At 41.4% G+C, this 15,412-nt stretch overlaps 1 protein-coding gene across 1 annotated transcript; it reads left to right on the forward strand.

Annotated features, from left to right (window-relative positions):
• The first annotated feature begins 11,125 nt into the window (after nucleotides 1-11,125).
• LOC137407179 (uncharacterized) lies at nucleotides 11,126-11,476 on the forward strand. Its single transcript, XM_068093781.1, has one exon. It carries the CDS (start codon nucleotides 11,126-11,128, stop codon nucleotides 11,474-11,476), a length of 351 nt encoding a protein of 116 aa, XP_067949882.1.
• Nucleotides 11,477-15,412: the final 3,936 nt, after the last annotated feature.

Raw genomic sequence — 15,412 nt, forward strand, 5'->3', positions numbered from 1 at the left:
ATTTACATATTCAGGAAGTAGCAGAATACTTTTGCAATGATTGTCATTGATGTATTGTCTGCGCAGCATGTGCTAAAGTCATAACCAATAGTGTCAGGCTTAATTGACAAGAACGAAAGGATTTAAGAAAGAAAATAATCAGCTAATAAAGAGGAATGACATCAGCGTAAAAGCAGCTAACAGTTTATGAGATAATCTCATCAGGAGCCGGGCAGCGGTTCTTCAAGCAGCATGGCAGCGGTATGAAGCTGAATAAGGTTTTAGGTATATCTGGCTATTAATGAGAGGGCAACTCCTCACAAACACTTCAGATTCAGTCGACAGGGACGAGAGCATCGGTCAAAGCTGGTTGACTGTTTCTCGGAGTAGCAAGCATCTGAGGGTCTACAAATAAAAACTAGCAGTTATTATATCAGCAACATTGACACCATAGGTATAATAAACCTTATATTATATCTATGATTAACACTAATCAGGAGTTGCTCCTCTTGCAACTAGAACTGGCAGCAACTAGTAAATAAGCACTCATAGAAACAATAACAGAGTGTGTAGTTTATGCTTTAGTACTATTTATACAACAACCGAGACTATATATTATTCCTAAATATACACTACTAGCTGAATATGTACTATTGTTTTGAATAAGCAGTTCTGTATCTTGAGTACTCTGAAATGCTGCTAAACAAATTCTATAGAAACTGTGAAAAGAGTTGAGAGACAAATTTTCACACACGGGAGAAATTGATATTCAACTATAGATTACGACGGAGTATTTGTGATATCAAACTCTATTGAATGAATTATTATTGAACTTCAAGGATTACCGTACTAAATCTAATCACAATATAATATGTTACTTAAGAGGTGTCAAAATTATTACCAAGTTGAGATTCTTTATTGCTGGAGTAAACGTGTATTGTATAATCAGTGATGGCGAATATTTGACTGGATACGGCTGCAGCAAGACTGTGAGTTGCGGTCATTGTCTTCACCTTAAACAGAGGAAACCATAGAGGAAACCATTAGAGCTCTTGTAGGTACTTCCTTTGCACATCACTGTATGTTTAAATATGTGATGCATTTTATAAATCTATGTAAAAAAATGGTACAAAAAGTTTGAGCATTTGCTTGTAGGAGTTGTTGACTTGACTGCCACATCTGGAAATTTCGTGATCGGAATATCTCTGCAGCAAAAGCTAGGCTTTGCTTACTCCAGATTTAGAGATTAATGTTTCATGTTTAATTGTGCCTAAATGCGTTGCTATCAAGTCTCTAAAATGTTACAAAAAAATTCATAAATATTGCAGTTGTTTTCATTAAAAGGAGAAACAGCTGATGTGATGAAATGGTGGTGTTATATCATGGCAACATCAACATGGCTCTTTGTGAAAAAAAAACAAATCAAAGCGCTTGCACATTATTCGTGAATGCAAGGGTTGTTTTGGATACAGAAGGCTTCCTAACCAACAAAGATTTATAAAAATAAAGTTATGAATAGCTAATTTATGCCAAGCCCGAGAATAATCTGACAACGGGAAAAGCTGTGTTCAGCATTTTAAGATTGGCTTCCTTTACAGATGGAAAAGTTTGCATTTTACTAAAAATTTAATAAACCATAATAAATCACATTGAAACATAATGTATGCTTGTTGCTTAAGGAAGTCGAATGAATGAAATTTTTTTAATGGTTTTAAAAATTGAGGTCATACATAAAGGCGATTAGCAAATCAAACTGTATAATTTTGTAAAAGCTACGTACCTCACAAAGCTAGGTATGTCACAAATCTAGGTACGTCACAAAACTAGGTACGTCACAAAACTATGTATGTCACAAAGCTAGGTACGTCACAAAACTAGCTATGTCACAAAGCTAGGTACATCACAAAACTAGGTATGTCACAAAGCTAGGTACATCATGAAGCTAGGTACATCACAAAGCTAGGTACGTCACAAAGCTAAGTACGTCACAAAGCTACATTTTCCTACAAAACCTTCCTTAAGATAAGTTAAGAAATTTTTATTTTTTGCAAAATATCAAAAAACAAGGAGCTAAAATACAGGTCATTTTCTCCATCCTTACAATTTACTTAAATGATGCACAAATTGAAAGCATCTGAATTGATAAACATTTGATGAAGAATTGTTGAAAAAGTCGATAAACATTGAGGCACTTGAAATTATGTTTTTATTATGAATTTGGATCTCAATTAAAAAATCTTTCTAGTCACTACCTTGAGAGTGTTGGCATGCAGGTTATGAAGAATTCCAGCATTTCAAAAAATTCATTTACACAACTGAGATCTATGCTATAAACTAACGCACTTGTTATCTAACAACATTGATTGAAAGGGCTATGAATGGCGCAAGCCACTTTTAACATACAATTTTATTGTTCTAATATTATCAAATAGATTGAAAAGTGAGCATGCTTTTCTAGAGCACTAATTAGCACAATTTATTTAAAGTAGATTAGGCTGAGAGAATGGTCATAAAGAAGCAGGTTTCAAGACTTGCAGGTAGAAAAACTTTATATAAATTGCTGTATAACGAGTCCCTATCAGTAATTTCTAGACAAATGTAAAGAAAACAAGTTAAGATAAATATACAACTACCTTATTATGTTTTTCAAGTTTGCTTTTCAAAAGTGTACTAGAGGCTGCGAGGTAGACGACAGACTTGTCCTCCTTGCTGTAACAGTCTTGGTACAGGATAGATGTAACTGGAACTGGGTTTCGAGGTTTCAACCTCCTCACAGGAAGCGGCTCTAAATGATGGTGAATAACATTGTCAACACTCTAAAACGTTGTTTTCTTTCTTAATAGAACAGTGTTTCAATTACAGTGGAACCTTGGTTTTCGAGCGACTCGCAGTTCAAACAAATCGGAGTCTGAACAAAAATTCGAGAAATTCTTGCTTCGTAGTTCGAACAAAAATCGGAGTTCGAGCGCCGGTATGACGTGTGAGTGCGTACGTGAGGGTGGGATGCTGAGTGGCGTACGGGTGTAGATCGCTCTCTCTGTGACCAACTCTTGTCGCATTGTCAGAGATTAAACAAATGTGTAGCAAATGAGCCGAGTTACAGAATTTCGTCGAACTCCACCACCCTGATAAAGCTGCAGCCACCAGAGTCATCAATGACTTTAACGACACTATCATGAACCACTTCCGAAAAGTGCTAAAAAGAAGGCAGAAGCAAGTGTCATTGGATAGATATTTTAAGAGAAAAGAACATCCTGTAGCTGAGTGAAAAATTCTATTCATAATTCTTTTCTTTATCCTTTTGTTTTATTTTTACACGTTCATGTTAGCGTAATCTTTCGTATGGAAGATTACGACAACGCGAACGTACGATTAGCCTGGGTTACATTTATGTTTATGTTATTTGTGTCTTTGCCATTTTGCGTAACATTTTCTGAGATATACATTGCTTTTTATGTGTTGGTCAGCATTTTAATGTGCAATTTCATGCATAAAATAATGTATAAAATACTAAAAAGGTAAACATTCAGGGTGCTGGAACGGATTAAAACTTATATTTATTAATTCTAATGGGAAAACCTGTTTCGGATCTCAAACAACTCGGTTTTCAACCAACCTTCTGGAACGGATTGTGTTCGAGAACCGAGGTTCCACTGTACATCGAATTACTCAGTGGGTAGTTTCAAGTTGTCCAGCAAATGTCTTTAAACTAGAATAATGTTTAGGCTGAGAATTAACCAACAATTACCATACTATAGTGTTTGAAGTTTAAAAGCAATAATATAGGAAATGTTTGCGACTTGCTCAACCTTTTTCCAATTATCAAATAAAACTTGATAAAAACTGGCATGAACCACAACTTACCAGTTGGGCTTTTGAGTACTTTGTAGTTTACCTGCGATTCTGTTACTTGTTATTCTGAATTTGTTTTTTTTGTAAACTTTCTGGGCTATCCAGTAAGCTGGATTCATAGATATGTACAGCATGCGTATACAGTTAACTCTAACGTGTACTCCACTGAATATCTTTATCTATTGTCTATTATTATTTATCTCAATGTTTGTTTGTTTTTTGTTGGTCTGTCTTTCGGTATGTCCAACTATACTGATAAAAAATTTTAGGAATGGAAAATCCACTGAGCACTAGATTTGAATCCCAAATCTCCAGTTTTGCTGACAGGCGTTCATCCAATACACTATGCTGTCCAACTAGCTATATCATAGAATAAATTGTGCACATAATTATTACGCCTGCCAATCTTTCATGGCTTCACGCTTAACACTTTAGCTAGTGTTATGTGTAAAAGCATACCAGAAGAAAAATACGTGCCCATAGGTAGAGAAAAATGTTTAAACTCACATGACCACCAAAACTATTGCAATCAGTATAGTCTTTACCAGCTGTAGTAGGCACTGCAGCAGGTACAGTATGAATTACACAGAAAAAAACACAAAACGCAGAAATAAAAAAACACCTTCATTTAAAATTTAAAATGGCAAATAGTGAAAATATGTTGATTAAAAGTTAATAATCTGTGCAAAAACTTTTTTATTACCTGTGCAACGCCAGGCATCCAGCTAGTATTTATATAAAACAGTCTTATAGATAGATATCAACTTTATTTACAATGGTCAATGCCAGTTAGAACAAATTAGAGCGCAAAAAAAACAAAAAAAAACAAATAATAATAAAGTAAATTATGTGTATAGAAAGGAAAAAGCTCCTTTTGCATAACTCTGTTCTATACTGTAAGTTCTTGAAGAGTGTTAACTTGTAACATGTTTACGGAGCTATTCTTTAATGCAGCTTTATGTCATGGCCTGATGAGATGATCACATCTGCTAAAGGTGTGATCTGCTAAAAGCTAAATATTACTTTGTCAAGCAATTTTAAAGACGTTTAAAAAGGTGTTTGATGCCTGAGTGCTTTGTTGAAAGGTTCAATGAAATGAGCTGTAAGCAGTTGTTAGTAAATATGCTTCGTGCACGAGGCATTTACATTAGCTTGATTTGAATACTCCATTTAGAAATATAAGTAATTACACGCGTGTTCAAAAGGTTATCATATGTTTATGTTCAAAATTAATTCTATGACTAAACATAAATAAAATAAAGCAAAATCTAAAGTTACAAAAAACTCTCTACTAATAATAATAAGTGGAGAAACTCATTAGACTAAAACTTGTCTGGAAAGTTGAAATTTTCACTAAAAATCTATTTTTGAACATATTCGTAGGATAACCAACTACCGTATGTATACTAAAGTATTCATGTTATGCTGTCTCTCAGTGGGGCCAAAAGACTGACTGCAAATTGACTGGTGGAAAAGAAGCCTTTTGGCTTCTTTTCCACCAGTCAATTTGCATCTTCAATCAAATAAATTTGTGTTGTATGTCTATATGCTTTTTTTTGCTGAATCGTACCAAGAGTTTCTTGTGTTTCTAGCCATAACTTACACACAAAACACAGACTTGTTATTCTGCAGCTAACAGATCAAGTTTAACCAACATTCTTTGACGCGTTTACAAGCCATCAATCAGTGTGTACTAACGCTAGAAGCTGTTGAGAATTCAGTGACTAGTAATATCTTTTGTGACGTTGAGCTTCATTCAGTGATAATTAAACAGGCAGCGACTAGCACACATATCTAGTGCAAATACTAGTAGGCTATAGTGAGTGACTAGCATGCCTTTTTCATCAGAAGGCTCATGTTGACCCTTTTTAGTTATTAACAAAGTTAGAATGTTTGAGCATGAGCACTCTCATAGCATTTGATAAAAACATCTTGCTCCTTCATGACCATTCTAATGCCCACCCCATGCACATACAGTACCAATTAAAGAAAAATGCAGACATGAGGGGAATGTACTGTAATATCTCTTTAGCTTTTTGGTAAATGATAAAACGTAGGTACATGTATAACATAACTGTCATGCGTGACCATGCTATTCTTCCATTGTGGCTATATAGAGTATAAATAATTATATATATTTCTGAAAGTACGTTTTATGTCGTTTGTCCGTAAGTATGCATTCTGATTTCAGCTAATAAAATCTTGTATTAAAGATTCCATACTTAAGAAGATTTGATCTCGGACACTGCTCTTTGCCAGTTCAACGCCCTACCCAATTATAGGCCACAGAGCTTGAGTTGTCAGCTTGCTGATATAAGTCGCTATATGGGAGCAAATGACCGACGGCTTTGCATACCACACAAGGGGATTGCGTAAATAAGTGATTTTTGTTAGTTAGCTTAGTAAAATTTTCCATTGGCAATCTGCCAGGCTAATAGGAAGTGGCAGGCAACTCTCATTACTTCTCACTGTTTATAAACTGATTGTTCATACCCAGGCAAAGCTGGGTAGCACAGCTAGTATCTAATAAGCCGTACAATAACGTATTTTTGTATTTAGTCAAAGCTTTCAAGACATTCTGCATGCTATAATAATTAAGTTGCATCTTTGACTATGTATAATGGCACTTTGCTGCTATTCGTTGACTCTCTTGTTATTGAGCAGAAACGGTGAAAGATGAGATAGACAATATAATCTAGTTTCTAGCATCTTGACAACCTTGAGATTCCCTCTCACCACTTAGGTGGACGAATTAAGGTAATTTGACAGTTTTTGTAATATATACGTACTAGTTTATATATGTTGTTAAGTTACCCAAAATATTTTGATATGTGATGTAAAAACACTAAAATACCGCTGCAAAATAGGGATAGAAATGCCTAGTTTAGTAGGCACTTGAAGTCACAAAAGTGGTAACAATTTACTATATTGTTTTTACATAAATTAAACTATTGATCATAAATCTTTATTACATATAATGTGTGTTGTTTTAAACTTGGAAAAGTCACTTAATTTCAAAGGCACGGAGTATAAAGCTTTCAACCTCAAACCCTTGTCCTACCCTAAAATAGTAAAAGTTCAAGTAGAGCATGCTTCTGTCATAGTTGACAGTGCTTAAATTGTTTTGCATCTTTGACATTAATCATCAGAACTAATTAAGCTGCCTTAGGTAGTCTTAAATTTGACCTAGGATTTATCTTGCAGCAAAACCTATAGAGTCAAAAACAAGGCACAGCCAATGCATTTGAAGGAAATTCTCGAAGCAGAGACTGTTGAAGAATCCTAATATAGAGCACCAGCAACAGGTTGCGGCTGCGGGTGATAGGAGGGGCTTTTACTCCATGTTGAGGCATGTAAGGAGCTTGAAACAGGATGCCCTCCCTGGCACCCCATAGCGAAATTTGAACCAATGACCTAGTGGGCAGACCTGCACACTAACCATTACACCACGACTGCTCCCGATGTAGCATGTTACTATTTGCTATATTAACAAGTACAGGAACTATATATAATTTAACAAAACTAAAGCTGCTTGCTGTTACACATGTTTTCCAAATAACATGCTTGATGTTTTCTACCAACTACAGAATCCATGCTATGCTGAGGCGCAGGAGCAATTTAAGACATGATGCCCTCTCTGATATTCCACAGCGAAGCTTGCACTACTCATGTGCTGCTTGGCAGTCTGAGTGCTGACCAATGCACCATAGCTGTATGGGTATAGTATGAGTAAACCCTGCATAAAAAGTCACTTGCTAGCCACACATATGTGTATGTGAGGTGACAGAGTCTCATCACAGCGGAAGACTCAGCTGTAGGTGCGCCAGCTTAGCCTACCGAGCTACCGACCTACTGTGCTAGCTCGGCCTAATGAGCTGGCTAGACCACAAATCGATGAGCCGAGATGATGAAAGGGGCGGAGCCTAAGGCATGAGCTTATTTATATAAGGAGCCGAGATGAGCAAATGAAAACGGAAATAGCTGGCAGTCTCTCCGCATGTTGTTCATTGTAATGTGCACACGTTGATCACATGTACCCATTATATTTGCAAAATATATATTCATATTGTTACTTATACTTGGTGTCTTTACTCTTGTGAAGCAGTAAAGGGAGCCCTCAGTTTCTTTTACATTGGTGGCAGCAGTGGAATTGCAGATTCTGGCTCCACAAGAAGCGGAGACCTCCGAATGCCGAAGCCGAGGCTATCCTAGTAAAAATAAAGAGAGAGCATTGGAGACAGAGTGCCCCCAGACAAGATACATCGCTGATCTTGACACGCCGTATTGCCCTAAAGCTATGCTGCTCTTAATTGATCAGCGAGCTCTTGCATGGGTAGCCTGAGAGAAGAGACTGATAACAACGGACTGTATTGCCTGAAGCAACGGCGCCCTTCACCGTTTGGTGAGCACTCCCAAGGGCAGCGTCAAGATAAACACCAGATGCGCTTGAAATTCAGACAGATGTACCGACTGTCTCACCGAGGTACTCGATAAGATGTTGTTGGCTCTCCTGGGCCCCGGTCAGACAGTTCAAATCACTCAAAATACTCTGGCGCAAAAAACGTCAAATACTTCATCAACTGATTTCAAAACGTAACTGATGCAAACAGTCGGATAAAGGGTCTGCTCCAAGTCTGAGAAGTTTTGCAATTAGAGGCAGAGAACTTTAAGCAAGCCGACCGGGTGGAAGCTGTCTTTGAGGTGCTACGAGCTGAATTGGTTTCTCCCTTGGACAGCCTTGGTGTAAGCTGAGTCCCCTTAAGCAAGCCGCAGTCACCACTTTTCAGGAACATGCTTGCCAGGTAAAGTACCTGGTTTGTTTGGCTTACAGAGACTTGTTTGGGCCCTATAGGACGGACATGGCCAAGGAGCTGTTTTGCAGTTTTGTAGTTCTCGCGGTGCTACGGTGCCACCTGTTGGCCATGCTGACTGCCGCGTTGACAAAGGTAATTTGAGCTTGGAAAGAATTTTACTAGGTCAAGCTGAATGGACATCTATCAGCAAACGTTAGGTCCGTGGAGGAGGCCTCAAAAAAGCGATGGGCTATGCTTTAGAATCAGACAGTCAAAAAGCTAGTACTGCTCATGCAGCAAATGACAAAGCAAGTTCAAGAGCTACAGCAGGGGAAGGGTCGACTTAAGGAGGTCACTGAGAAAAAACCCCTACAGTGCTGAAGGTGTAGAGGCCAAAGACACACTTCCTGGGACTATCCTAGCAAGAAGCCTCAACACTGAAAAAACGGCAAAGGGCCGCAACAGCAGGGCCAACTACTGATTGAACCAAGACCCCCATACTGATTGCTCCAAGGGCCCTACTCGTGTTGAAAGCCTGTCTTAAAGGCCAGTTAAAAATGTTGCCAGTTGGAGACATCTTGCCAGAGGGAGCTCTAGCCTGGAGGAGCCCAAAAATTAATCCAAATCTGATATCTATACCTGCCACACTAGCCGAGACAGTGGTGAAAGGGACCCCGACTATAGCTATTCGAAATTACTACATGACTCAAAAGAACTGAACCCAAAGGCCCTGCAGAGTGGGTCAGATATGGCAACATGCACTGAATCATATCGACCCACCCCAGGCTATGTTGACAAGAGTGCTTTTAGATGTTGGCTTGAAAAACCCTGGCTGGGGCTATTTGGGAAGCCTATCTTAATGGGCAGTTCGACTTGCCTTACGCTCTTTTTTCAGCTCAATATGACACCCCAAAAGCCTGCTCTATAACGGTGGTCTTTCGAGGCTAGTTTTGAAATTGAGTCAGAGCAATTGACCAGCACACTGTCAAAAACCCGTTTTAAAGGCAATAGAGCCGACTTGCTGTACACTTGTCAGTCAGATTAAACAGACAGTTTAGAATAACTTACCTTGCAAGACGAAGGTAATGCAAAACCTATCAGACCCCAATCTACTAGTAACTTCCACATCAGAAAGTTGGAAGGGCGGCCCGCTCAGTTCCTGAGTGGCACGGGTTCACTATGAATTTGCTGAGCAAGCAAGTGTTTGACAAGCTCCTTTAGGGCACCAAGGGACTTGTTGGAGGGGAGTGACAGTCATGGTTTCTTGACAGACGGGACCTGGCTGTCATTCTACAGAGGCGTGTGTCTGCTCGTAGGGCTCCATAATATAACGATCGAAGAGGTCTTTGTGGTGAGTCACATCAGTGAGGATGCTATCTTAGGGATGCTATTCTTGGTGGTACACTAATGCTCAAAAGAATTCCAACCGCTCGTGAACTTTGTAGATAGTTGGCCACTGACCTGCACAGACAGACATGACCTGTTGTTGCTCGATGAAATCCAAGTGGTACGGAACTTGATGGTACTGACCAGAACCAAAATGACCATTCCATGTCGAGTGGCCACTAGGAATTACTGCCTGTTAGGGTTGATGAAGAGCTGTCCAGGTAGGCTGTCATTGGCTACAAGCTAGAATCGTTCTGGACTAAAGGGAAGCATATTCACATGGTGCATCTACCTCACAGACCAACCTCTACACCTCTGAGCTGGTGTCACAGTTGGCACATTCACAAGAATGCAGGACCACTAGGTGGATGGCAAACCACCCCTCTTCATCTAGGGTGTTGCACCTCCGAGTGTGAATACGCCAGATGTAGAAATGCCAGCCTACCTGGAGAACCTGTTTGCAGCAGCAAAATAGAGCTGTATAAAGCCGAGACAGGTTGAATGGCTGGCATGGTTGCTGATGCGCTATCGAGGTGAGCCACCAGCAATAGAGACCTGGAACAGACTACTGAAAGAGAACATTCTATCCCACTGAAAGAGGAGATCCAACCAACCTGGCAGCTTCCCCATCGGTTGGGACAAAAGGCGGGGGTCATCAAAAATAAGTTGGAGAAAGGGGCGAAGGTTGAGCAGCAAGTCTAAGAGTTGCTGAGCAAGAGTTTGATCAAACTGGCTAGAGATGCCTGGAGCTTTCTGATCTGGCTGGAAGATCTCGCTTTGCTGGTCTAGAAAAAGGATGGCAAGTGGTGGTTCTGTGTTGACTACCGGCGGCTGAATGCCGTCACTGAGCAAGATGCCTACCCCTTTCTTGGGTCGATTGCAGCCTCGATGCACTGTCGGACAGCAAGCACTTCTGAACACAAAACCTGACCAGTGGCTACAGGCAAAGACCACTGGACATCGATCGACGCACAAGAAAAATCGACATTCACTACTCGCTCCGATCTCTGGAAGTAGAAGGCCTTGCCCTTTGGTCTTACCTTGGCACCGGCCACCTTCTAGAAACTAATAGGGTGTATGCTACACAGCTTTTCTAGAAGACGTTGCTGGTCTACATGGATGACATCATAAAGACCACTCCTGACTTTGACACCCATCTGCAGCAATTGGAGGAAGTGTTTCAGCATCTGAAGGGGGCCAAGCTGAAGCCCTCCAAATGTGAGCTGCCCCAGTCACAGATGCGTTACATAGATGATGCGGTTAGCGCGAAAGGTGTATTTACTGATCCAGAAAAAATGCTGCTGGTCCAAGAATGGCTGATTCCTAAAGGGCTCAGGGAGTTGCAAGGCTTCTTGAGTATGGTAGGCTACTACCGGCAGTATATAACTAACTTCACTGCCACAGCATGGCCTTTGCACCGGCTGACTGACAAGAGCGAGAAGTGGACCTGGGGCAAAGAAAAGTAGACGACTTTCGAGAAGGTGAAGGAGTTTTTGTTCTTGGCTCCTGTACTGGGCTACCCTGGTCTGAGCCAGCTGTATATCCTGAATACAAATGCCAATTGCTGCAGAATCGGTGTTGTGCAATCACAAGTACTGAAAGGGACTGGGAGGGTATTCGTATTTTTTAACTAGACCATGGCGCTGAGAGGAGTGCAACCCGGACAGAGTTGTTCACTACAGTAACGGCTGTGAAGCATTTCAGGCCTTACCTGTACTGTCATCTGTTCATTCTGCATACAGATCATGCTTCTTTTCAATGACTATTCCAGTAAAAGGAACCCTTAAACCAAGTGGTCAGGCCGCTAGAGATCCTAGTCAGGTTTTAGTACACGCTAAAACACCAAGCCAAACTCTGCCACGAGAATGCTGATGCTTTAGCTAAAGGACCTGTGAAAACTCTCGGATGTGCAAGCTCATTGATCTAAGAGGCAAAGGACTCACTCACAAGGAGCTTGCCATAAAAATCCAGATCTCATTGGAGAGACTTGAAAAAAACCCAACAGCTGTGCCAGGAATCGCCAGAACCGCACACAAGACAGCCAGCCGCATGAGCCTGTTTGCTGCCACAGCAGTAAAAGGAGCTGGCTCAGGACCAACCCGAGGCCACCTTGAAACTCTATGACACAGCTCAAGTGATGACTCAAGGGAACACCAACAAAAACTGGTTTGGATGCAAGCTGTCGACCGGGGTCCGGTAGCCACCACATACATGCCACTGCTCAAGCAGAGGAACTGATGTGGGATCATCTAGAGCTGAGAGGACGGGGACTCCAACAGTTATAAAAGACTCAGTTAATTTTTAGGCTATGACCTAATGGGGTACTAAAGGCCTGGATATCTCCTAATGGTCAACCTCGGTGGTGCAAAGTCTGTTTACGAGCCATCAGAGAAACAACCCTTTGGCACACTTACACCCACCCTTGCTCACTTGGGGTGGGTAAGAGGATTAACTGACTGTGACTGACCCAGTATTGGCAAGGAAGTGCAGCCACGGTAAGGAGACTGATCAAGAGCTCTAAGGTCTAAAGCACAGTGGCACCAAACCAAACAGCCAGCACTAAGCATATACTCTACATCAGGCGCCATTGGCAAAGGGTGGCTGTGAACCCAGTAGAACCGATGCTTGAAACACCGAGAGTAGATCCTTGTGCTCACTGACAACTTCACAAGGTGGCAAAATGCCTTGGCTTTCCTGAAGACCACGGCCCTAGTGGTGGCAAATGCGTAGCATGAATGAGTGTTCTGCTACATAGGCCTGCTGGAGCAGATCCACAACGACTAGGGAGCACAGTTCGAGATTCAGTGCTCCAGGATGATCAAGCTGTGCCAACTCTGACGGGTGAAGAAAACTCACATGACGCCTGCCCACCCACAAGCCAACAATGTAATAGAGTGCAATAACGAGCAGCTGGGCAACTCCTTGCGAGCACCACTGCTAACCCAAGGTCAAAAGGAATGAAACAGGCTGCTCCCTCAGCTGATGAGAGTGCACCGAGATTAGTGTTGGGCCGGTATCTAATTTAGTGCCGGATCGGATATCCTTGAAAATTTTTATCGGTTTTCCTGGTATCGGTATCCTCGGTATTTACCATCTTTGGTATCATTTGCCAACTAAGAAAGTTCGGTATTGTCGGTACTATTGTTCGGTATGTGGTTATCAGTGTGTGTTTAAATGGTTTAAAGTTTAATAGTTTAAACTTTAAATCATAACTGCCTCGAACAACTTTTATCGTTGTGCAAAAAGTAGCCTGTGCAAAAAAACATTCTTTAGTCAGCAGTATATTGTTACGGCAAATAGACTCCTTGTTTTAGAAAGCCAAAAAAGAAAAGAAAAATAGAAATATAATTTTTATGATAGATGTTTTTATTGTTTATTCTATTAAAAAATATAGTTATTGACACAAACGTTATGTATAATAAAGAACAAATAGATAATGGCAAGGGGCTCTCTTTGTTAAATATACTGAAACAGTTTACAGAAATCTTACTATCACATATTGTAATCAGGTAATGTAATCACATAATTATGCGCAGTCCAATTGGAGTCCAGTCTCGTTAGAGTCTTTAATCTTTATACATCCTCCCGTCTTTGGAGAACTCTCAAACCTTCAAGGCTGGTGGCATTATCAATGTAACGTAATATAATAGTAGATACAGTAAGCGTGGAAATTTTTGTTGAATTTGTTCGCCAATGCGTGCTGTGATTAGCATGTTCGTCACGAAGCGTTTTAAAAATCTCTCCGGATATCCGTATAACCATTCACCGGTAGGCTTTTACGGATAAATACCGATCATATCAAACCGGCCGCAGATACCTAGCTGTCACCGAAAATGGGTGGTTTCCTCGGATACCGAGAATCCCTCAGTATCGGTAAGAGCGGATAACCCAACACCGGCCCAACACTAACCGAGATGCACCACACTCAGCCACAAGAAAAACAACAATTCTGCTTATGCTCGGATGGGAGCTGTGACTAGCTTACCAACTGGAATACATCCTACTACTCACCCCGGCCCACCCTTACATGAATAAATAGTAGAGATGTTGAGAAAACTGGAAGAGGTACATGCAACTCTCCAAGAGGAGCAGATGGCCATCCGGCGAGAGGACCAGGAACAACCTCCACTGTAAGCACCAGGAGACTGGGTTTGGCTCCTGAAGAAGAGAAAAAAAATGAGACAACCCGAAACTCAAGGCCAACTTTGTGGGCCATTTTAGGTCATTAAAGCTTGGCCCAACCACATTTACCTGAAGGCGCTTCAAGGCTAGTCTTCTGGGAAGAATTGGAGCTGTCGAGAAAACAGCCAGTCGAGTGAGCCAAATGAGACACTTCTCAAGATTTACGAGCGTTTCGATTTGGTGGAAGAAATGGAGAGAGTCAAGTTGACAGAGCCGACCTTTGATCTTTTGTTTAACAGAGACTGAGCTCGTTGCCTCACCGGCTTTTGGTAAGACATTGGCTCAAAAGGTACACATCCCGTTAAAGACGCTAGCTGTGAGGCAAATGATGAGATCATACCTACAGAGCATTTTATTAGTGGTGACAAGTCGGAGCAGGTGACTGAGGTGTTATGAGAGCCTAGCACGTGTGGCATTACCACTAGTGCCCAAAGAAATTGACAGCTGTGCAACACTTCACCATCTACATGTGTCTATGCCATTGTTTGCATGTTTTTCATGAAAAACCTATATTACATAAGAGAGTACGCCAGGACACTGGGTGTGGAAACATGGTGTACTTGGTAGATAAGCTCAAGTGGCATTCTTTTTTGCAGACCAGAGAATGGCCAACCTCCCTGTCTATGAAATCATCCACTCCTACTCTGACTTGCCTGACCAACCCCAAGAGAGCACGAGCCCATGCTCAAGGAACACCGCATGAAGAGGAGTGTGGACTCGCAAAAGCCCAAGCCAACTCAGGGATTGAAGGTTGCTCCTTGCAACTGAGCTAGCCTGAATCGCCTGAGCCTCGAGCCCACCTTTAAAAAGAGGACAATAAAGGATCGGCCTGAATGTCTCTCTGTCGGACTAAGGAACCAAGGGGAGGAGCCTCTGACATGGATCGAGTCCTGCTCTAAAAGGTTGAATCATCCCTTAAGCGTGCCGACAGCCGATGAGCTTATCTACAGCTGGCAGTAGGAGAAAATCTGCCAGTTGCTGAAAGACAGCCGCCGATAGCAGGTGCTGTCTCTCTATACTGTCAGCCTGATACGAACCCGGAGACTGAGAGAGGACTATCTAGCCTTTGCCGAGTTTGAGGTGCAGCGGCTAGAGTTCGACTACTCTTGCCTCCTAGCTCTGAGTGGACAGCCTACGGTTTCCACGAGAGAGGAGAGGGAGGTGGCCGAGTGAAGAGACCAGAGCCACCTGTCTAGATGACAGGTGGCTCTGGTCACCTG

This window comes from Watersipora subatra, chromosome 10 (genome assembly GCF_963576615.1).
Source record: "Watersipora subatra chromosome 10, tzWatSuba1.1, whole genome shotgun sequence".
Lineage (NCBI taxonomy): Eukaryota > Metazoa > Bryozoa > Gymnolaemata > Cheilostomatida > Watersiporidae > Watersipora > Watersipora subatra.